The 24,069-nt window shown below is 38.3% G+C and overlaps 3 gene segments (V, D, J or C); all 3 read right to left on the reverse strand.

Annotated features, from left to right (window-relative positions):
• Positions 1–2,291: 2,291 nt before the first annotated feature.
• LOC137050939 (Ig lambda chain C region-like) lies at positions 2,292–4,283 on the reverse strand (the record flags this gene model as incomplete). The annotated part of the segment is given in 2 exon segments: positions 2,292–2,727; positions 4,253–4,283. Coding segments are annotated over 2 exon segments (348 nt in total), but the record flags the coding sequence as incomplete, so codon positions are not given.
• A 5,403-nt stretch (positions 4,284–9,686) lies between these two features.
• On the reverse strand, positions 9,687–11,886 carry LOC137048738 (Ig lambda chain C region-like). The segment is given in 3 exon segments: positions 9,687–10,120; positions 11,776–11,810; positions 11,882–11,886. Coding segments are annotated over 3 exon segments (357 nt in total).
• Positions 11,887–20,435: 8,549 nt separating this feature from the next.
• On the reverse strand, positions 20,436–21,000 carry LOC137050955 (Ig lambda chain C region-like). The segment is given in 1 exon segment: positions 20,436–21,000. A coding segment is annotated over 1 exon segment (366 nt).
• Between the last annotated feature and the right edge of the window lie 3,069 nt (positions 21,001–24,069).

The following is a 24,069-nucleotide window of genomic DNA, read 5'->3' on the forward strand; positions in this document are numbered from 1 at the left end:
GCTGGGAGTCATGACGTTTTATACTATGGTGGCTCCTAGAATGCATTACGGCATGAAGCGTGTCTCCGTTTTATAGATCCATGTGCTGATTCTTGATGTCTCTGTGTGTCTATTATTTTTTTCTATGATGTATATTAAAAAACACAATTCAGAATGTCTTATCTATGCAAAGAAGGTATTGTTAGTGAATATAATCTATTAATTACAATTACAAATAACCACTTTTGGTCAGGAAGAAGATTAGTGAATTTTGCTTTTCAACCCGGAAGAACCAAATTGTTCATACAAGTGCAAAAAATATCCAATTTACTTCTTGGTAAAATTAGTACTTGTAGTATTTTCAGTGATGTGCAGGCTGCACTGTACATACAGTGAGGAAAATAAGTATTTGAACACTCTGCTATTTTGCAAGTTCTCCCACTTCGAATTATGGAGGGGTCTGTAATTGTCATCGTAGGTGCATGTCCACTGTGAGAGACATAATCAAAAAAAAAAAAAAAAAAGTTTAAATCCAGAAATCACAATATATGCTTTTTTAACTATTTATTTGTATGCTACAGCTGCAAATAAGTATTTGAACACCTGAGAAAATCAATGTTAATATTTGGTACAGTAGCCTTTGTTTGCAACACACTGCAGGAGGGATTTTGGCCCACTCCTCCACACAGAACTGCTCTAGATTAGTCAGGTTTCTGGCCTATCGCTGAGAAACACAAAGTTTGAGCTCCCTCCAAAGATTCTCTATTGCGTTTAGGTCTGGAGACTGGCTAGGCCATGAGAGAACCTTGATATGCTTCTTACAGAGCCACTCCTTGGTTATCCTGGCTGTGTGCTTCGGGTCATTGTCATGTTGGAAGACCCAGCCTAGACCCATCTTCAATGCTCTAACTGAGGGAAGGAGGTTGTTTCCCAAAATCTCGCAATACATGGCCCCGGTTATCCTCTCCTTAATACAGTGCAGTCACCCTGTCCCATGTGCAGACAAACATCCCCAGAGCATGATGCTACCACCCACATGCTTCACTGTAGGGTTGGTGTTCTTGGGATGGTACTCATCATTCTTCTTCCTCCAGACACGTTTAGTGGAATTATGACAAAAAAGTTCATTTTGGTCTCATCTGACCACATGACTTTCTCCCATGACTCTGGATCATCCAAATGGTCATTGGCAAACTTAAGACGGGCCTGGACATGTGCTGGTTTAAGCAGGGGAGCCTTTCGTGCCATGCATGATTTCAAACCATGACGTCTTAGTGTATTACCAACAGTAACCTTGGAAACAGTGGCCCTGGCTCTTCTCAGGTCGTTGACCAGCTCCTTCCGTGTAGTTCTGGGCTGATTTCTCACCTTTCTTAGGATCATTGAGACCCCACGAGGTGAGATCTTGCATGGAGCCCCAGTCTGAGGGAGATTGACAGTCATGTTTAGCTTCTTCTATTTTCTAATGATTGCTCCAACAGTGGACCTTTTTTTCACCAAGCTGCTTGCAATTTCCCCATAGCCCTTACCAGCCTTGTGGAGGTGTACAATTTTGTCTCTAGTGTCTTTGGACAGCTCTTTGGTCTTGGCCAAAACATGTGTTTTGAGGTTTAATGACCCTTTTTGTATCTACAGTTGATTTAGCAGTGGCTGAATTTGTAGTTCTTGTGTTTCTCTTTCTTTCAGTGATTCTGCTTGTTAAAAGCAGGTGTTCATCACTACTGCTCAATTATCACATAATCACGTAAATTTGCAGAATTATTAGGAAATAATCATGCTAGGAAGTTTACATTTTCTAAAACTCATTCAGTTTCAGTCATTGTGTCCATATAACTTTTAGTAATATTAAAGTGCAATGAACTCATTTTTATTTAATACATGTAACTTTTAGTTTTTACAGTGCAATGATTTCAGTCAATATTCATTCAATTTATTTAAATTACTGAGAAGTTTTAATTTTTGTTAAAAATAGCAACACTTGCAAATGTTGTTTCAAGATGACTTTCTCGTTTCTTAATTCACTGTGCAGGTGCTGTCATGCTTCACTGACTGAAATGTATTTTAGTATTTGAGTTGAAATACTTTATAGGGAAGTCAACATGTCTTACAATGTGACTCCATCTATTTTTATTTTTTTATTGTTTGTTTGATGCAGATCACAACACAAGATTTGAGAAGCTAAATTATATTACAAGACAATTGAATGGAATATTTTCACCTCTAAGCATTGATTTATAACGGCAGGACTATATAAAATAATAAATTATGAAAAACAATATATTTTTTTCTCAAATCATTCAAAAGGACTCAAAGACAGGCACAATATTGTTTATTTAATTTCAGTTGGAACAGAAAATCATAGCAGGCTCTTGTGTGAATGAGATCAGAGAAGCAGAAGCGAGACCTCAGCCAGAGGAGAGACTGAGCGGATCTACTCTGAACACTGATCTCTCCTCAGTCGTGCAGTGACTGCAGGCTGGCCGCTCCGTGTGGCCTCACAGCTCACTGAGACGCTCTTCATCCACTCCTGCTCAGAGAGAGTCAGGCTGCTGCTCCAGCTGTACAGAGCGTCCTTCTGCAGGAGCCCAGCGCTGCTCTCCTGAGACCTGCTGCTCCCGTCCACCTTCCAGCTCAGGCTCCAGTCTGACGGGAAGCCCTCGCTGGCCACACACAGCAGTGTCGCCGAGTTCAGAGAGGAGATCTCTGCACTGGACGGGCGCAGGATGGTCACTTTAGGAGGAGTGGTGCCTGAGAGAAGAAGAGCAGCGGGACAACAGACAACTCTCTTAACAGACATCTTAACACATTTTATTACAGATGAGTGTGACAGACAACATTCCTACCATCAGTTTAAACAGAGAATGTTATATATGATGGAATTTTTTCTTTAAATTACATATATATGGGAAGCATGTTTACACTGTTAGAATACATTATTTGAATTCAGTCCTCTAAACTAAAATTACACTAACATTATATATATAATAGCTTTTGGGTGACAAGTGAACACAACACAACCACCCTAACTTTCATTCAAACAAGAGTCAGCTACAGTAATGAAGGTACATGTTACTGTGTTCTCAGCTCTTGTGGGAAAAGAAATGCATATCATTTATGGAATGAGCACTTATATATTTTTTCTTTACTAACAGATAATATAATATTCAAGAAATAAAAGGCCACTTAAAGAGAGCACACTTTCGTTAATGTGTTTCTTAACACACTTAAGTAGACTTTTAAAAAGTGCACTGATGGCAAATTAATCCAAAACACAAAATCATTGTGTTTTAATAATCATGTAAAGATTGTACATCTAAAGCACATGTAAAGATTTACATTTTTACTGTAGTGTGTTATTCAAGATTACACTTAAAGTAAATATATTTAAATGTATTTAATTGCAGCTTCATCTTTAAAAATGTGTAATCACAATATTCAAAAACACATCAGACAAAAGTCAATAGAAATGACTTTAAAGTATCTTTTAGTTTGTAAAAAGAATCGTGTCGATTCATCAGTAACTTTAACCATACTTCAAAGACAAAATAAATAATAATTATGAAATTACATATGAAGATACTTAAAGTACTAAGAACTACTTAAGTGGGTAAAAAAACAAAAACATAAATAACATGCAATTAAGTGTCCGGAAATATTACATTTAGTTCACACTTATGTTTGTTCTGTTAAAAGTATATTAATTTTGTAAAGTATCCTAAATTGTACTTTTTCCACAAAGGAGGTATAAAATATATTTCATAAATGTCAAATTGGAATGTGCTGCAATATCTGTCGGCCAAATGACATTTTGATACATTTGTTACTTTATTTACTTTATTTGACACATCGTTACTTTATCATGAATGAGTTTTACAATTGTTTAGTTCAAAGTGGATTGAAAAATCTATACTTGCCTAAAATACATTTTGAATATAGGTATTATGGGTATTTTACATTTTTTGTATAATTTCTCATAAAAAAATTAAAATAAAATAAAAAATGATTTTCTTCTTGAGCTCTTATTGCATCAATATTTATCCAATGTGTGTATTTTCCTGTCCAATAACGGTGGAAATGTTCAAAAGCTGTTTTTGGAAAGACCTGTACAGTATGTGTCTGTAGTGTCAACTCTCAAATACAAAACTATAAGAAAAACATATTACTTATTAAATGATTCCCCTAATATGAAGTAAAATATAAATGTTTTAATGCATGAATTAAATGACTAAATAAGACAGCATAGTGAATTAAAATGGTTTGATTATTTACTTACTGCCAACATCCAGTCTGGTGCCGCCGCCGAAAGTATATCACAGTGATACAAACTAATAGAGCAGATGAACAAAAACCTCCTGAACGCTTCAGTGGCTGCAGTTCACTGCATCTCCAAAACAACAGCTTTAGTTTGATTTGATATTGTGCTCAATTCAGTGAAATTACACATTTATTTATTTTAACAAAAAGGAAAAATGATGTAATATATGATTCTATGTTTAAACATTAGCCTTCAAACTGAACTCCAGTTGATTCACTGATGATCAACTAATGAATGTTCATTAGAAATCTTCAGCATATAGGAAACTAGTGAGAAATATCAGTTTATACAGACACATAATCTCAATAAGTGGAGAAATGACATTTGGTATCTTTTTAAACTGTATTTATTTATTTTTAAATCAGTGTGACAGATTTTCCTCTGAAAGGAAGCAGCTTTGAATATGTGCGCCACTCCTTTATTTAAGACGGACTGTCCGCCGGTCAGGACTGTAAACAGCAGCTCTCGTCTGTTCTCACTCGTTCTTAGCAAAGATGACTGCAAACGCTCTGATTATCTGCTCTCTACTGCTTTCTCTTGCTGGTGAGATTAATGCTGAATCTAGAAGTGCTTTATAAATGTTGTGAGATTCTTCTCATGTGTGGTGTGTTTGACTGTAACACTGACTGATGGTTCTTTGATGCAGGTTGTTTTGCTGAGATCATTCTGACTCAGAGTCCATCCGTGAATCTGGTGTCTGTGGGAAGCAGCGTCACTCTCAACTGCAGGTCCAGCAGCACTGCTGTAACAACCGGTTTAGCCTGGTATCACCAGAAACCTGGACAAACACCCAAACTCCTGTTCTCTAGTGTCGGTAGCAAAGTGTCTGGAGTTTCTGAGAGATTCACTGATGGCAGATCAGGAACAAACTTCATGCTCAATATTAGAAATGTCCAACCTGAAGATGCAGGAGATTATTACTGTCAGCAGTATTATGAATGGCCATTAACACAGTAATACAGAGCCGTACAAAAACCCCTTCAGTGAAAGAGGAACTGCTGATTTAGACACACACACACACACACACACACACACACACACACACACACACACACACACACACACACACACACACACACACACACACACACACACACACACACACACCATGATTGGAGTCAGTTTTTTTAAATGCTGAAATAACACACGTACAAATAAGAAATTGAGCAATCTATCTGGGGCCAGATTCACAAATCATTTTTAAGAATTAAATTTATCTTAACTGCTGCCTTATTATAATTAACGTTAAACTTTTATAGTTTATGTATTTTGTATTCCAAAAAATTCTTCCTAAGAATGTTTTTATATTTTTCTCAACACTGTTATTGAAAGCACAGCTCTGTGGAGTGGATTATCTGGCTCCACCTCCAGGCCCATTCCTCCACCTCGGCCTGTCAGTCCTTGGACTCTGCCTTGGCTCGGAGTGACGCTCCCTCAGCTCCACCGTGGTCCGCCATCACTCGGACTTCCTCATTCATCCATCCCAGGTCCCTAAGGCTCTTGTCATCATAGGCAGATTCATGTTGATCGATTGGCTCTTTACAATTAAATTCAGTTAGATTGGCTTCCTGAAACGCTCAGTTCCCAGAAGCTGCTGCTGTTCCCTGCCTTAGCTTTTCATGGAGCTCATAATAAGGATGTGGAATTGCCATATTGGCCATATTGCCAAATGTAACTTTAGCAAGACATGTCAATAATCAGCACATGAATCTCAACAATGGTGGCATGTCAAAATTTTTGAGATCCATTATGTGTCTGGATCTGTGTCTATTTTTTTTTCTTCCTTTTTTCTAAAATGTATTTAAAAAAATGTAAGCCCAACCAAATCGTCCTAATGGAGGCTAACGATGGCGGGTAAAGGTCGCTGCGCGTTCTTTGTTTTCAGTTGGGCATAAAGGATTTAATTCCAATTCTTCTTAATCTGACTCCATTTAATCATAATTTAGAATTTTGGTTAGAATGCCAATTGGTTATTTGGTCGTTTATATTTAATAGTTTACGTACACATTTAACTATTCAGTTTAACCCTTTGTTGAAATTATGTCTGTTCATAACCTAAATAATTCACGACCAAGTCAGAATCAATCAAAGTGTAACAATTTATTAACAGTCAGGTAAATGTATAATGCCAATTACATAATCAATTCAAAGCTAATCCATCAAATACTCTGAAGTAAAGAATGAAATGTATACCTGTCTTATCAAGGTTACATAATGCTGCATGGGTTAAAACTTCCAGCAATAGGGGTTGACCTGAATACAGTATCGAGCTCTTTGCAACATTTCCTTAAATACCCTGAACCAGATGCATACCCAGAACCATTTGAAACTCTTTCAAATGTAAACACAAGTTTACAATAGGAATTTGCATTGATCAAGTCCTATAGACTTGAGAAGAAGAGAGGCCACATGGCTGAAAGCCACACCCACCATACACCAAGGAAAGATATCTTTAAACTCTTAAAACATTTATGATGTTCTAGTTTCTTCTGTGGAGTTGAGATATTTGTACCAGTCGCACTGAGACATTTCAAATGATATCAAACACATATAATATTGTATCGTGCTGATTGACATTGTAATATAGAGATTTCTGGTGCATTTCAGGTGATCTCAAGTTTGGGGGAGCGGGAGTTTGGGGGAATTTTCATGTGAAAGAAAAGGAATGTAAATTAGAGTCATTCATAGATTTCACTCAGTGTGATGTCGTCTCGGACAGAGACTCTAACTGTATGGATGAGTTCAGGTGCTAATTTTCTTTGTTTTCTCAGAGTGATTAGACATTTCGGCATCTACAAGGTTTTTCCAGCCTTACAGATCCCACCCCTTTTTTATCCCATTGGGCCAAACTCTGGTGGTCCCATGGGATCACAGTTAGATGTGGGTTTATAATCCTTGAGATGTAGAAATAGTCTTTGTAATGTTAGCAGCTGTAGAGACCTTCGGAAGGCTCTTTGTTCACCAGGACACTGTCTCACCAGGAGACGTGGTGATCCACGTGGTGAGCGTTGTTAAACTCGTGTGTTGTTAAACTGTGGCGTTCCATGCAGAAACTGCTCTCACGCTCATGTTGTTTGAATTCTCCGCTGTATTGCGATGTTATGCGTAATACAGTGCTGTGATTGGGCTTAAAGAGGTCATACTCAGCCAATCACACTCCGAAGGCACGCTTCAACCTCACACTCCGTGACATTGCTTTGATAGCGCTTTTCAATTGGAGGAACGAAATTGCTCAGAAAAAGCAAAAAAAAAACAATTTTCACTTTTTTTTGTAAAATGAGTGCTTTTAGTGTTTTCAACAGCCTGCACATATCTGTAAGTGTTTTGAGGTTTTATTATCCTTTTTATCTTCAGTTGATTTAACCTAAGGCTGTGGCTGAAGTAGTTCTTGGGCCCTATCTTGCACCCAGCGCAAGTGACTTTGTACACCGACGCATGTGTCATTCCTATTTTGCACCCGCGCAAAGCGCGCTTTTCCCTCCACAGAAGCACGTCGCTAAACTAGTGGATGAACTTGCGCTCCCTGGGCGGTTCAGCGCAAAAAAGGAGGCGTGTTCCGGCGTAAACAAGCCTTGGTGCTATTTTGCTGTTCCATTAAACAATTGCGCCACTGACCAGAAAAAACCTGGTCTAAAGTCAGTGGCGCATTGCGCGTTGTTCATTATGCTATTTTAAGGGCGCATGCTTGACCATAATGTATAGCGTGCACAACGCGCATACACTTTGCTCATGTAATCTACACAGATGCAACAGTTATTTTTGCAAATCATAAATTGTTACACTAAAAAAATATTAACACATGAGATGACGGAAATCATTGTGGTGTGCGACGAAGATGTGAAAAAATAGGCATAAATCTAGCTTACAAATAATTCAGGCTAATTGTAGTAATTAAGGATCAGACCTGTTTGCCCAATAGTGGCAAGACATATATGTATATAAGGACATCTAAAAAAATTGGTTTGTCCGTCAAGAACCAGAAAAAAAAATCGACTGAAAACTGAAAAAACTGTTTAACCGACGCTATTTTGGGTGGGTTTCTCAGATCCCCATACAACACAACTTCTCTGTCTTTCACTGCTCTTACAAGAACATCAGTCTCCTCGGCTGTGAACCGCTCCTGGCGTGCGCCTGGTAAATACACCATAATAATAGCGATCCATAATGGAACTTGCGCACCTGCTTTTAAAGGGAATGTTGGATGACGCTCTGATTGGTTTATTCACGTTACGCCCAAACCACACCTATGAATAATGAAGCTACTTCAGACCAACCCATTTTAGATTTGCGCCGGGCGCAAGAGCCATTTATCCCGCCGGGAAAATAGCAACAGCGCTGAGACCCGCCCACAAAGTTACTTGCGCTTCGTGCTTTGACACTTGCGTTTCAGATCGTTAAAATAGGGCCCTTTGTGTTTCTCTTTCCTTCAGTGATTCTGCTTGTTAACAACAGTTGTTCATCACTATTACGTAATCATCACTTAATCACGTAATTGCACAATTATTATGAAACTATCATGCTGGGAACGTTACATTTTCTATAACCTATTCAGTTTGAGTTCTGTTTCAGTCATTGTGTCCATATAACTTTCTGTAATATTTAAGTTGAATGAACAGTTTTACAGTGCAATGATTTCAGTCAATATTAAGGAATTACTTTTCACTTTAGAATACTGATCCAAATAATTACTAAATCCTTCTGAAGGATTTGTTATCACTTGAGTCATTACTAGTGGGTTATCATGATCTTCACTTTAGAATGAATTAGACATTCTGCTTTATTTACATTAATAAACCCGAGTCCTCTGTGAGATAAACAAAGAGTTACTGATTAGCTAATAGTGAACTACCACATTTTACCAAGCACTATACTTTACTAACTAATTCATTAATCAGAGTTTTGTGTTCGCTAATATTAGTTACCAGAGTGTCTATATTTCGTTACTCATTTGTTCTTGTGTAGTTATTCATTACTGATGGAACAGTAAAGTGTCACCTTTTTATTTTATATTTTTTCAATTACTGAGAAGTTATGGTTTTTGTTAACATTAGCAACACTTGAAAATGTTGTTTCAAGATGACTTTCTCGTTTCATAATTCAGTCTGCAGGTGTTGACATGCTTCACTGAGTGAAATTTATTTTAGTATTTGAGTTGAAATACTTATAGGGAAGTCAACATGTCTTACAATGTGACTCCATCTATTTTTATTTTTTTATTGTTTGTTTGATGCAGATCACACCAAAAGATTTGAGAAGCTACATTATATTACAATACAATTTAATGGAATATTTGTACTTCTAAGCATTGATTTATAACAGCAGGACTATATAAAATAATAAATGATGAAAAACAATGTTTTTTTTCTCTCAAATCATACAAAAGGACTCAAAGACAGGCACAATATTGTTTATTTATTTCAGTTGTAACAGAAAATCATAGCAGGCTCTTGTGGGAATGAGATCAGAGAAGCAGAAGCGAGACCTCAGCCAGAGGAGAGACTGAGCGGATCTACTCTGAACACTGATCTCTCCTCAGTCGTGCAGTGACTGCAGGCTGGCCGCTCCGTGTGGCCTCACAGCTCACTGAGACGCTCTTCATCCACTCCTGCTCAGAGAGAGTCAGGCTGCTGCTCCAGCTGTACAGAGCGTCCTTCTGCAGGAGCCCAGCGCTGCTCTCCTGAGACCTGCTGCTCCCGTCCACCTTCCAGCTCAGGCTCCAGTCTGACGGGAAGCCCTCGCTGGCCACACACAGCAGGGTCGCCGAGTTCAGAGAGGAGATCTCTGCACTGGACGGGGGCAGGATGGTCACTTTAGGAGGAGTGGTGCCTGAGAGAAGAAGAGCAGCGGGACAACAGACAACTCTCTTAACAGACATCTTAACACATTTTATTACAGATGAGTGTGACAGACAGCTTTCCTACCATCAGTTTAAACAGATAATGTAATGTAATAAAAGGCCGCTTAAGTGCACTTAAAGCAAATACACTTTCATGACTGTTTCTTAACTTAACTTAATTACACTTTTCATTTAAGTGCTGATTAACTGGTTTAAAAAAGCAATCTTCAGCTAATCACACTTTATATTATCTTTCTTAAGCTACAATATATATATATTTTTAATAAATGCAATTAACCGTTCAAAAACATTACATTTAGTTCACACTTAAGTATGTTCTGTTAAAGTATTTTATATTTTTATTTTAATAAGTACTCCTTATGTATCCTAAATTTAACTTTTTTTCACAAGTGAGGTGTAAAATATATTTTATACGTTCTATACAATGTATTACAATTTCAATAGCCTGTAGTACATTTTGAATTCAGGTATGTTATGTTTTTTATTTATTTACTTGCTTTCTTATACTTACTAACTAGTAGCATTTCCCATTTCAAAAACATTCTTCTCATGCTCCAGCATGCCAATATTTGTCCAATACAGGGGTGGACAAAGTACACAACTTCATTACTTGAGTAAAAGTAACAGCACTACTGGTCAAATATTACTCCATTACAAGTGAAAATTGTAAAACATAAGGTATAGAGTAAGTAAGAGTACAGAAGTATTTGTTTTCAAAAGTACTTAAGTATCAAAAGTACATTTCTTTTTTTATGTCAGCCCATTATTTCTTTGTTGTTGTATGAATGTAAACTATGCCATCATGGTTTAAGCCAGTCAGTGATTCTCCATCTGACATACTAGCATACGACTACCTTAAACTAATTTAAACTTGTATAAAAGTTACAAAGCCCTTTACAAAGCTGCTGTCACTTTATGGCGAACGCACGGATCCAATACACTGATACACATCTGATATTCTCACAACTGTTTACATTCACTTAAGACATAATCAACGTTGTTTATGCCAATACTTGCCAAAGTGAACATTTTGACATCCGCCTTCCATTTTGCTATAAAAATAAATTAGTGTTCAAAAAATGCTGTGAAATCATTGAACTTCATGAGACTCTACAAGTGTGATTCCTGAAAGGCTTTCTACAAAAACCTAAACACCTTTTAAAGAAGAAAAAAATCATCCACTGACTTTCAAATTGTACAGAAACAACTGTCGACTTTGATAGAAATGTATTGTAGAAAAAAGTACGATATTTGTCTTTCACATCTAGTGAAGTAAAAGTCAAAAATTTCCAGAAAATATAATACTCAAGTAAAGTACAGATACTCAAAAAGTGTTAAGTACAGTACTTAATTAAATGTACTTAGTTACTGTTCACCTCTGGTCCAATATATCTCGTTTCCTGGACAATAATGAGGAAAATTTTCAAAATCTTTTTGTAGTTAAGACTTGTGTAGTATGTGTCTGTAGATTTACTCTCCCATATAAACCAACACTATATTTAAGATGATCAAATAGTATATTTTTGATCCACAAAACAGTAACAAATTCAATGTATAATGTAATAAAATATGACTAAATATGACAGCACTGGACTGAATTAACATGGTTTGATTATTTACTTACTGCCAACATCCAGTCTGGTGCCGCCGCCGAAAGTTCTTCACAGTGATACAAACTAATAGAGCAGATGAACAAAAACCTCCTGAACGCTTCAGTGGCTGCAGTTCACTGCATCTCCAAAACAACAGCTTTAGTTTGATATTGTGCTCAATTACAGTTCATAAAAACATTGCGCATTTCATTTTTTAAAAAGGGAAAAAGTGTCGTAATACATGATTTTATGTTTAAACATTACAATCTAAACTCCAGTTGATTCACTGATGATCAACTACTGAATGTTCATTAGAAATCATCAGCATATAGGAAACTAGAGAGAAATATCAGTTTATACAGACACAATCTCAAAAAGTGGAGAAATTACATTTTATATCCCTTTAACTGTATTTATATATTTTTAAATCAGTGTGCCAGATTTTCCTCTGAAAGGAAGCAGTTTTGAATATGTGCGCCACTCCTTTATTTAAGACGGACTGTCCGCCGGTCAGGACTGTAAACAGCAGCTCTCGTCTGTTCTCACTCGTTCTTAGCAAAGATGACTGCAAACGCTCTGATTATCTGCTCTCTACTGCTTTCTCTTGCTGGTGAGATTAATGCTGAATCTAGAAGTGCTTTATAAATGTTGTGAGATTCTTCTCATGTGTGGTGTGTTTGACTGTAACACTGACTGATGGTTCTTTGATGCAGGTTGTTTTGCTGAGATCATTCTGACTCAGAGTCCATCCGTGAATCTGGTGTCTGTGGGAAGCAGCGTCACTCTCAACTGCAGGTCCAGCAGCACTGGTCTAACATCCAGTTTAGCCTGGTATCACAAGAAACCTGGACAAACACACAAACTCCTGTTCTCTAGTGTGGGTAACAAAGTGTCTGGAGTTTCTGAGAGATTCAGTGATGGCAGATCAGGAACAAACTTCATGCTCAATATTAGAAATGTCCAGCCTGAAGATGCAGGAGATTATTACTGTCAGCAGTATTATGAACGGCCATTAACACAGTGATACAGAGCCGTACAAAAATCCCTTCAGTGAAAGAGGAACTGCTGATTTAGACACACACACACACACACACACACACACACACACACACACACACACACACACACACACACACACACACACACACACACACACACACACATTGTGCTATGTCGGAGACAGTTTTTTTAAATGCTGAAAACACAAATAAAAAATTGAAAAAAACAATCTGTTATGTTTAGCTCCAGGTAAGCATGAGGACAAGAAAGTTCCCAATTCTCAAGTGTTTATTCAGTCCACAAGCAGGACAAACAAAGCAACAGTGCCAGATGGTTACATGATTGACAGCAGGTGCAACAACCCTTCCATTCTTACTCTACACCTTTTATAGGTAACAACAGGTGAACTATAGCGCCATCTCCTGACATATACACAAACACAACATTCCCCCATTACTTAGAACTGTAAATTCCCCCCCAAAATACAAAGTTGGTGCAATAGGCAAAGCCAATACAATAGTTACATCAAATTCAATTAGTGTAAAAATAGATTTTTTTTTTTCTTCTTTTTTTTAAGTGACAAAATCGTGCAACCAACGTGGAGGGCGTTTTACTCGTGATGAAGATCTTTCAGGAACAGATGGAGAGGCAGTTTGAGTAGGCAAGTTCACAAGTTCATTTTTAGGCAACACAGTAGAGGAAGGGACAGACTGAAGAGGCAAGGACACTAATTCACTCTCACTGCCATATTCCACAGGTGCACAAGCTGGAGACAGGTGAGACGCATGCCAAGTTTTCCCATCTGTCAACCGGTAAGTACATGGACCAAGTTGACGCACAATTTTCAAAGGCTTTGAGAATCTAGGATGTCCTTTAGGAACATGAACTGGAATTTTTATACGCACCCAATCTTCTGGTTTGAACTCAGGAGTACAAGCTCTTCGTTTGAGGTCTGTGTATGTTTTCATCTTCTTTTGGGACAATGCCACTTTCTGACTCACATCAGCATTCTTACAAATGATAGGAGGAGGAAGGACATTAAGGCGAGTGCGCATTTTCCTGCCACAGAGCAACTCAGAAGGAGACCGTCTAGTAACAGAATGGGGAGTAGCACGGTAAGTTTGAAGAAATGCTGTAACTGTTGATTTCCATGGCTTTCCAGACAGAATCGCTGATTGAATAGAACTCTTCAGTACTCTATGGAATCTTTCAATAGCTCCATTTGCAGCTGGATGATACAGTGACGTATGTAGATGTTGAATAGCTCTCTCTTTCAGAAATGCTGCAAACTCCACTGACTTAAATTGACATCCATTGTCAGATACAATGTAATGAGGATGTCCAAATCTGCTGAAGACTGATGTCAAGAAGTTGATCACATTTTTACTTGTGATTGAAGAAGTGAATGCTACTTCTGGCCACTTACTATGATAGTCAATTAATGTCATAATGTACCGACAATCCCAAGTAGCTGTTTCAAATGGGCCAACAATGTCAACAGCCACTTTTTCCCATGGCACAGATGGAAAAGGTACAGGTTGTAATGGTGCAACACGGAGAGTTGTAGTCTTATCAGAAGACAAGCAAACTTCACAATTCTTAATCTGCTCCTTAACCAAACAGTCAATACCAGGCCACCAATAAAGTTCACGAATGCGCTGCTTCGTACGCACTATTCCTTGATGACCTTCGTGAGCCAGACTCACCAAGACATGTCGTAATGAAACAGGAACAACCAGACGTGACCCTCTAAACACGTAGTCCTTTTGCACAGCAAGTTCATCACGTACTTGAAAATATGGACGTAAAACAACATCCACAGCCGCTGATGAAAAAGGCCATCCACGAACAATCTGAGCACGTAGCGCAGTCATTTCTGAGCATGAGGCAGAGGCAGAAGCAAATTCAGTTGGAGACACAGCAGACATTTCAGAAGACAGAAATGCAACAAACTCAGGCTCAGTATCAGAAAGATCCTCATCAGAAGCCGGCAAGGGTAGGCGAGAAAGATAATCAGCAACCTGGTTTTTAGAGCCTGGATAATAATTAACCTCATAGTTAAAACACAAGAGTCGCTCTGCCCAACGCGCTATCCTCATTCCAGCGCGGTCTGTACCTTTAGAGGAGAGAAGCACTGTCAAGGCCTGATGATCTGTACGTAGAAGAAATTTTCGACCCCAGAGGTAAGTTCTCCATTTTTCAACAGCCCAGACACATGCTAAAGCTTCCTTTTCAATCGTTGAATATTTTCGTTCAGAAGTAGACAAGGTTCTTGAAGCAAACGCAACAATACGCTCTGTGTTGTTTTCATGGATTTGAGAGAATACAGCACCTAGTCCATAATCTGATGCATCTGTTGAAACGACAGTGGGCAAGTTAGGGTCAAACAATGCTAAAGCAGGGCTTTGAAGCAATAACTCCTTTACAGTACTGAAACTCTTCTGAGCTTCATCTGACCAACTGAACTCAGAACCTTGTCTAATGCAAGCACGCAATGGTTCTACTACTGTGGCAAAATTTGGAATGAACTTATTGTACCATGACAACAATCCAAGAAGGGAACGGAGCTGATGTGCATCATTAGGAACAGGAGCATGAAGCATTGCACTAAGATGAGCCTCATCTGGGCAAATACCCTGTGCAGATACAGTATGACCAAGAAAGCGCAAACTGCTTTTGTTAAAGTGACACTTTGAATCATTCAACTGTAAGCCTGCATCATGTATACGCTGAATAACCACTTTAAGCATGTGATCATGTTCACTTTTTGTGTGTCCCCAGACAATAACGTCATCCAGATAATTAGCCACATTTGGCAACCCTTGCAGTACAGTTGCTAGCATTTTCTGAAATGCAGACGGAGCTGAGGCAAGGCCATAAGGTACTCGACAGAATCTGAATAACCCTTCATGGGTAATAAATGCAGTCAGATCACGGCTTTCTTCATGTAACAAAAGCTGGAAGTAAGCATTCTCTAAGTCAATTGTAGAAAAGACAGTTGCTCCACACAGCGTAGACATCATCTCCTCAATATGGGGCAACGGATAACAATCTGCAACAACAGCTTTGTTTGGTTCTCTCAGATCTACACACATACGAATGCCACCCGTCTTCTTCTGAACAACTACAATTGGAGAAATCCACTGCGAAGCATCCACTCGTTCAATAACACCCAGGTCAAGAAGACGTTGCAGTTCATCACTAACAGCATTTCGAACAGACAATGGTAACCTTCTGAGTTTCTGACGAACAGGTTTCACATCTGGAGAAATTTTTACCTTATGCACAAAGCCTTTTGCACATCCTAGCTTGCCAACAGGCACAGAAGCAGAAAGTCGCATTACAGGGACTGAAGACTGAACATGTCCTGGAAGAATAGAAGAACCTTCAAACTTAAGATGCAATCCATTTATCAAATCCATTCCAAGAAGAGCTGTGCCACATTCAACAATGAATATTGACGTATTACAGTTCATATCATCTCTAGTAACAGTAACAGGTAGACAGCCAAGCACTGGTATTGGATCTCGTGAATACGTTACCAATTTAACAGCAGGAGGCAGCAAGGCATCTTGCTTGAAGTGTTTTTCATACAAAGATTTTGGCAGAATAGAAACTGAAGATCCAGAATCCACAATCAATTCCACAGGTACAGAAGCTGATGCAGTCATGATAGTAGTAATGCACTTTATCTTATTAGATACTGAATCATGCATGTAAAGAATCTGAAGCTCAGGCAATTCAATCTCATGGACAGAACGTGTTTGCTGTGAACGACACACTCTGGAAAAATGTCCCACCTTTTGACAATTATTGCACTTTACAGAAACTGCAGGGCATCTGGGATCATTTGCAAGATGTCTGGTAGATCCACAGCGGTAACATGCACGAGCCAAGAGAGTAGCAGACGACTTTGAAGGCACAGCCAGAGGTTTCAAAGGTGATTGTCTTGTGTAACGATCAACAGCAGGCACACCAGTCACTTGTATTGCTTGAACAGATTCTGAATTCAGATTGGAAAAAAGTTTAGCTTGTTCACCAACAGCCTCCATTTGCGTAGCAATCGTGATAGCCTTGTTAAGAGTCAAATCAGTCTCTAATAGCAGACGTTCTCTAATACGATGACTGTTTACATTCTCCACTAATTGATCTCGCAACATCTCATCATCATTAGATGCAAACTCACATGTGGCTGCTAGGTCCCGAAGAGAAGCAACATACTGCAAAATTGTTTCCCCTGAGGCTTGAATTCGTTTTCTGAATGCATGACGCTCAGCAACAACATTACGTCGAGAAAAAAAGTGCAGTTTTAACGTCTGAATAGCATCCTTCATTGTCTCTCCTTGATTTGGTAAAGTATAGAATAATCTCTGACCTTCTGTTCCTAGGCAATGAAGAAACAAAGCTCGCTTTCTTGCAACTGGCCATTCATCTCCTGATGCATTTATGACAAGTAAATAGTTCTCAAACATCTTCAACCAGACTTCAAAGGGAATAGACGGCTCACCCGGACATGGTAAGAATGGCGTAGGAAAAGAAGCAACTGCAGACATCTTTCATGTAGGACAGCAAAATCCTCGTCGCCAATTTGTTATGTTTAGCTCCAGGTAAGCATGAGGACAAGAAAGTTCCCAATTCTCAAGTGTTTATTCAGTCCACAAGCAGGACAAACAAAGCAACAGTGCCAGATGGTTACATGATTGACAGCAGGTGCAACAACCCTTCCATTCTTACTCTACACCTTTTATAGGTAACAACAGGTGAACTATAGCGCCATCTCCTGACATATACACAAACACAACACAATCTGGGGCCAGATTCACAAAAAATTTTTAAGAATAAAATGTATCGTAACTGCTATCTTATTATTATTAACCTTAAACTTTTATAGTTTAAAATGTTTTGTATTCCCAAAAAATTCTTCCTAAGAATGTTTTTATATTTTTTCTCAACACTGTTATTGAAAGCACAGCTCTGTGAAGCGGATTATCTGGCTCCACCTCCAGGCCCATTCCTCCACCTCGGCCTGTCAGTCCTTCGACTCTGCCTTGGCTCGGAGTGACGCTCCCTCAGCTCCACCGTGGTCCGCCATCACTCGGACTTCCTCGTTCGTCCATCTCCGTCTTGATCTCACATCATCCTGGTTTCGCCACAGACTTCCAGGCTGCAGCGATGATCTCCCAAAATGTAAGTGGGGATCCTGAGGGCTGAGGATGAGCCGATATGACTTAGGGCGGAGGTGGAGCCTAAGGGAAGGCGGAGCTTGCCGGAGCTGAAGAGGTGGAGGGCCGGAGAGTAGCAAACAGCCCAAAAGTCCGCAGTGAAGACATGGCGATCTCAGACTGAGGTGGAGCCGACATGACAGAGGGATCCCAGTAAGGCCAAAGGACTGATGGTCCAAACCTGGAGTTGAGGGGGTGAGGAGCGAAGGCATAGGAGTCTGGACGGCCAGTTGAGATGGGCCAGCACGCTCTGAGGCTGGAGGCAGAAGCCCATGACACACGGGCGGAGGAGGTTCCACGGTGTTGCCACACCACTGAGAGGGGGTCGATGATGCATCGAGGGCCATGGATGGCTGGGATAACTGACTGACTGAGGACTGGTGAAAAATCTGGAGTACAGAACAAAATCCACCGAAAAACAGAGCATTCTTGATGGCAGTTTGAAGTGGTGGTGAGAGAGGGAGGCTAGACGGGGCTAACAAGACTGAAGACGAAATCTCAGATGAGATCACTGGACACAGGCAATTTATCTCTCCACACATTTCAAACTCAAAACTGTCCATAATGTCCAGCTGGTACTCACTCTTTTAGTGAAAGCTGGAGCTCACTTCCATCCCCTTGAACTCAGTGAGGACTCCCATGGTGATGGACGATGATGCCGACTCACACCCCTCGTCAGACTCCTCAAGCTGCTTCAGTTCCAGGGCGATGGTGTGCTCTGTCTTCCCTTCCTCGGGTTCAGGCTCGTCACGACAGGCGGGAGCTTCCAGTCTGTGGGGGGCTCAGGTGCTGTCGATTGGGGAGGTGAAGGGCTGGGATCTGGGTTCGTCTGTAGTCTGGATTAGGGGTATGTGCTCCAGACACTTGAGGACATCATCCCTCCAGCAAAGTCATCGGGTGTCTGGAAGGTCCCTAAGGCTCTGCTGGCTCTTCGATTTAGCAGGAAGAGCCAGGGAGGATTACTGGTATGGGCTGTTTTGGATTTTACGCTGCTCTTCCAGTTTATAACATGGGATGATCGTTCCCAAAAGCTGGTGCTGTTCCCTGCCTTAACTTTTCATGGAGCTCAGAATAAGGACAGGGGATTGCCATATTGGCCATATTGCAAAATGTAACTTTAGCAAGACATGCCAATTAAAGGTGACTAAAAAGTTTTTCTCTGGTATTTTTTTTTATTTAAGTGGTTCTGACTGAAGTAAAATAATTCACTAATCTTATCTCTAAAGAAAAGTGGTTACTTTTTATCAATAGATTATATTTTATGGAAATAAACACTATTTGGATTTTTAAATGTATTGTAGGAAATTAGACACACGCAGAAATCAAAAATAAACACATGAATCTCAACAATGATGACATGCTTCATGTCGCAATGCATGCTGGGAGTCATGAGTTTTATACTATGGTGGCTCCCAGAATGCATTACGGCATGAAGCGTGTCTCCGTTTTTTGCTGATTCTTGATGTCTCTGTGTGTCTATTTTTTTCCTCTATGATGTATATTAAAAAAAACACAATTCAGAATGTCTGATATAAGCAAAGAAAGTATTGTTAGTGAATATAATCTATTATTTACAAATAACCACTTTTGGTACGGAAAAAGATTACTGAATTTTGCTTTTAAACCTGGAAGAACAAAATTGCTCAGAAAATTGCAAAAAATGTTTAATTTTCCGTGCTTGGTAAAATAAGTGCTTTTAGTATTTTCAGCAATGTGCAGCCTGTGCATATCTGTTTACATCTTAAAAAAATGTGTTTTGAGGTTTAATGACCCTTTTTTATCTTCAGTTGATTTAACAGTGGCTGAAGTTTTAGTTCTTGTATTTCTCTTTCCTTCAGTGATTCTTGTTAACAGCAGGTGTTCATCAGTAATGCTCGATTATCACTTCATCACATACAGTTACACAATTTTTTAGGAAATTATCATGCTAGGAACTTTACATTAACTATAACTCATTCAGTTTCAGTCATTGTGTCCAAATAACTTCCAGTAATATTTAAGTGCAATGAACTCATTTTTATTTAATTCATGTAACTGTTAGGTTTTACAGTGCAATTATTTCAGTCAATATTCATTCAATTAATTTCAATTACTGAGAAGTTTTTGTTTTTGTTAAAACTAGCAACACTTGCAAATGTTGTTTCAAGATGACTTTCTCGTTTCTTAATTCACTGTGCAGGTGTTGTCATGCTTCACTGACTGAAATGTATTTGGTATTTGAGTTGAAATACTTTATAGGGAAGTCAACATGTCTTACAATGTGACTCCATCTATTTTTATTTTTTTATTGTTTGTTTGATGCAGATTAAATCAAAATATTTGAGAAGTTACGTTATATTACAAGACAATTTAATGGAATATTTGTACTTCTAAACACTGATTTAAACAGCAGGACTATATAAAATAATAAATGATGAAAAACAAATTATATATTTTTTCTCAAATCATACAAAAGGACTCAAAGACAGGCACAATATTGTTTATTTAATTTCAGTCGTAACAGAAAATCATAGCAGGCTCTTGTGGGAATGAGATCAGAGAAGCAGAAGCGAGACCTCAGCCAGAGGAGAGACTGAGCGGATCTACTCTGAACACTGATCTCTCCTCAGTCGTGCAGTGACTGCAGGCTGGCCGCTCCGTGTGGCCTCACAGCTCACTGAGACGCTCTTCATCCACTCCTGCTCAGAGAGAGTCAGGCTGCTGCTCCAGCTGTACAGAGCGTCCTTCTGCAGGAGCCCAGCGCTGCTCTCCTGAGACCTGCTGCTCCCGTCCACCTTCCAGCTCAGGCTCCAGTCTGACGGGAAGCCCTCGCTGGCCACACACAGCAGGGTCGCCGAGTTCAGAGAGGAGATCTCTGCACTGGACGGGCGCAGGATGGTCACTTTAGGAGGAGTGGTGCCTGAGAGAAGAAGAGCAGCGGGACAACAGACAACTCTCTTAACAGACATCTTAACACATTTTATTACAGATGAGTGTGACAGACAACATTCCCACCATCAGTTTAAACAGAGAATGTAATGTAATAAAAGGCCGCTTAAGTGCACTTAAAGTAAAATACACTTTCATGACTGTTTCTTAACTTAACTTAATTACACTTTTCAAAAGTGCACCTTATAATAATGTCAACTTAAAAGATTTACACTGAAGTGCCAATTTAAATAATTATGTTTTAATAATATGTTGTCATGCTTTAAAGAAGTGCACTAATTTTAATGTGTTAAATAACATACTAAAGCACATGTAAAGTACTTCATTATAATTTTAACTCTAGTGTGCTATTCAATATAACATTACAAGTTAATATATTTTAAATACACTATATTGCAGCTTCATCTTTACAACATGTGTAATCACAGGTATATTTAAATATACATGATGGGCACATTTCAATAAATTATCTTTTAGCTTACTAAGAAGGCTCATCAGTACATTCTGCAGTAACTTTATCCATAATTCAAAGACAATAGAAGTAATTATGGAATTACATATAAAGACATATTTAAGTTCTGCTTAACTGGTTTAAAAAAGCAATCTTCAGCTAATCACATTTTATATTATCTTTCTTAAGCTACAATATATATGTTTTTTAATAAATGCAATTAACCAAAAACATTACATTTAGTTCACACTTAAGTATGTTCTGTTAAAGTATTTCATATTTTTAATAAGTACCACTAATCGTATCCTAAATGTAACTTTTTTTTTTCACAAGGGAGGTGTAAAATATATTTCTTACGTTCTATACAATTCATTATAAAATATGTTTTTCAAAACAACAGTTTTATATATTAACATGTTTCCTTTGACATTGTTGCTTTATCATGGATGAGTTTTACAATTGTTTTGTTCAAAGTGGATTTAAAATATATAATAGCCTGTAGAACATTTTGAATTCAGGTATGTTATGTTTTTTTATTTTTTATTTATTTACTTGTATAAATAATTTATTTACTTGTAAAAGTAACAGCACTACTGGTCAAATATTACTTCATTACAAGTGAAAATTGTAAAACATAAGGTGTAGAGTAAGTAAGAGTACAGAAGTATTTGTGTTCAAAAGTACTTAAGTATCAAAAGTACATTTCTTTTTTTATGTCAGCCCATTATTTCTTTGTTGTTGTATGAATGTAAACTATGCCATCATGGTTTAAGCCAGTCAGTGATTCTCCATCTGACATACTAGCATAAGACTACCTTAAAGTAATTTAAACTTGTATAAAAGTTACAAAGCCCTTTACAAAGCTGCTGTCACTTTATGGCGAATGCACGGATCCAATACACTGATACACATCTGATATTCTCACAACTGTTTACATTCACTTAAGACATAATCAACGTTGTTGTGAAAATCATTGAACTTCACGAGACTGTACAAGAGTGATTCCTGAAAGGCTTTCTGCAAAAACCTAAACACCTTTTAAAGAAGCTTCCAAAGCTGCTACAGGAACAACTTTTGACTTTGATAGAAATGTGGTGGAGAAAAAAGTACGATATTTGTCTTTCAGATCTAGTGAAGTAAAAGTCATATGTTTCCAGAAAATCTAATACTCAAGTAAAGTACAGATACTCAAAAAGTGTACTTAAGTACGGTACTCAAGTAAATGTACTTAGTTTCTGTTCACCTCTGGTCCAATATATCTCGTTTCCTGGACAATAAGGAGGAAAATTTTCAAAATCTTTTTGTAGTTAAGACTTGTGTAGTATGTGTCTGTAATTTTACTCTCCCATATAAACCAACACTATATTTAAGATTATCAAATAGTATGTTTTTGATCCACAAGACAGTAACAAATTCAATGTATAATGTAATAAAATATGACTAAATATGACAGCGCTGTACTGAATTAAAATGGTTTGATGATTTACTTACTGCCAACATCCAGTCTGGTGCCGCCGCCGAAAGTCCATCACAGTGATACAAACTAATAGAGCAGATGAACAAAAACCTCCTGAACGCTTCAGTGGCTGCAGTTCACTGCATCTCCAAAACAACAGCTTTAGTTTGATATTGTGCTCAATTACAGTTCAACTGTACATTAAAAACATTACACATTTCATTTTCATTCAAGGGAAAAAATGTTGTAATACATGATTTTATGTTTAAACATTACAATCTAAATTCCAGTTGATTCACTGATGATCAACTAATGAATGTTCATTAGAAATCATCAGCATAAAGGAAACTAGAGAGAAATATCAGTTTATACAGACACATAATCTCAATAAGTGGATAAATGACATTTGATATCTTTTTAAACTGTATTTATTTATTTTTAAATCAGTGTGACAGATTTTCCTCTGAAAGGAAGCAGCTTTGAATATGTGCGCCACTCCTTTATTTAAGACGGACTGTCCGCCGGTCAGGACTGTAAACAGCAGCTCTCGTCTGTTCTCACTCGTTCTTAGCAAAGATGACTGCAAACGCTCTGATTATCTGCTCTCTACTGCTTTCTCTTGCTGGTGAGATTAATGCTGAATCTAGAAGTGCTTTATAAATGTTGTGAGATTCTTCTCATGTGTGGTGTGTTTGACTGTAACACTGACTGATGGTTCTTTGATGCAGGTTGTTTTGCTGAGATCATTCTGACTCAGAGTCCATCCGTGAATCTGGTGTCTGTGGGAAGCAGCGTCACTCTCAACTGCAGGTCCAGTTCTAGTGTATCAAACGAATTAGCCTGGTATCACCAGAAACCTGGACAAACACACAAACTCCTGTTCTATTATGTTGGTAACAAAGTGTCTGGAGTTTCTGAGAGATTCACTGATGGGGGATCAGGAACAAACTTCATGCTCAATATTAGAAATGTCCAGCCTGAAGATGCAGGAGATTATTACTGTCAGCAGCATGCTCAATATCCATTTACACAGTGATACAGAGCCGTACAAAAACCCCTTCAGTGAAAGAGGAACTGCTGATTTAGACACACACACATATTGTGCTATGATTGGAGACAGTTTTTTAAATGCTGAAAACACACACACATTTTTTTGTGTGGAAAAAACAATCTGGGGCCAGATTCACAAAACATTTTTAGGAATAAAAAATACAATTTTAACTGCTAACTTATTATTATTATTATTATTATTATTATTATTATTATTATT

This window comes from Pseudorasbora parva, chromosome 2 (genome assembly GCF_024679245.1).
Source record: "Pseudorasbora parva isolate DD20220531a chromosome 2, ASM2467924v1, whole genome shotgun sequence".
Classification (NCBI taxonomy): Eukaryota; Metazoa; Chordata; class Actinopteri; order Cypriniformes; family Gobionidae; genus Pseudorasbora; species Pseudorasbora parva.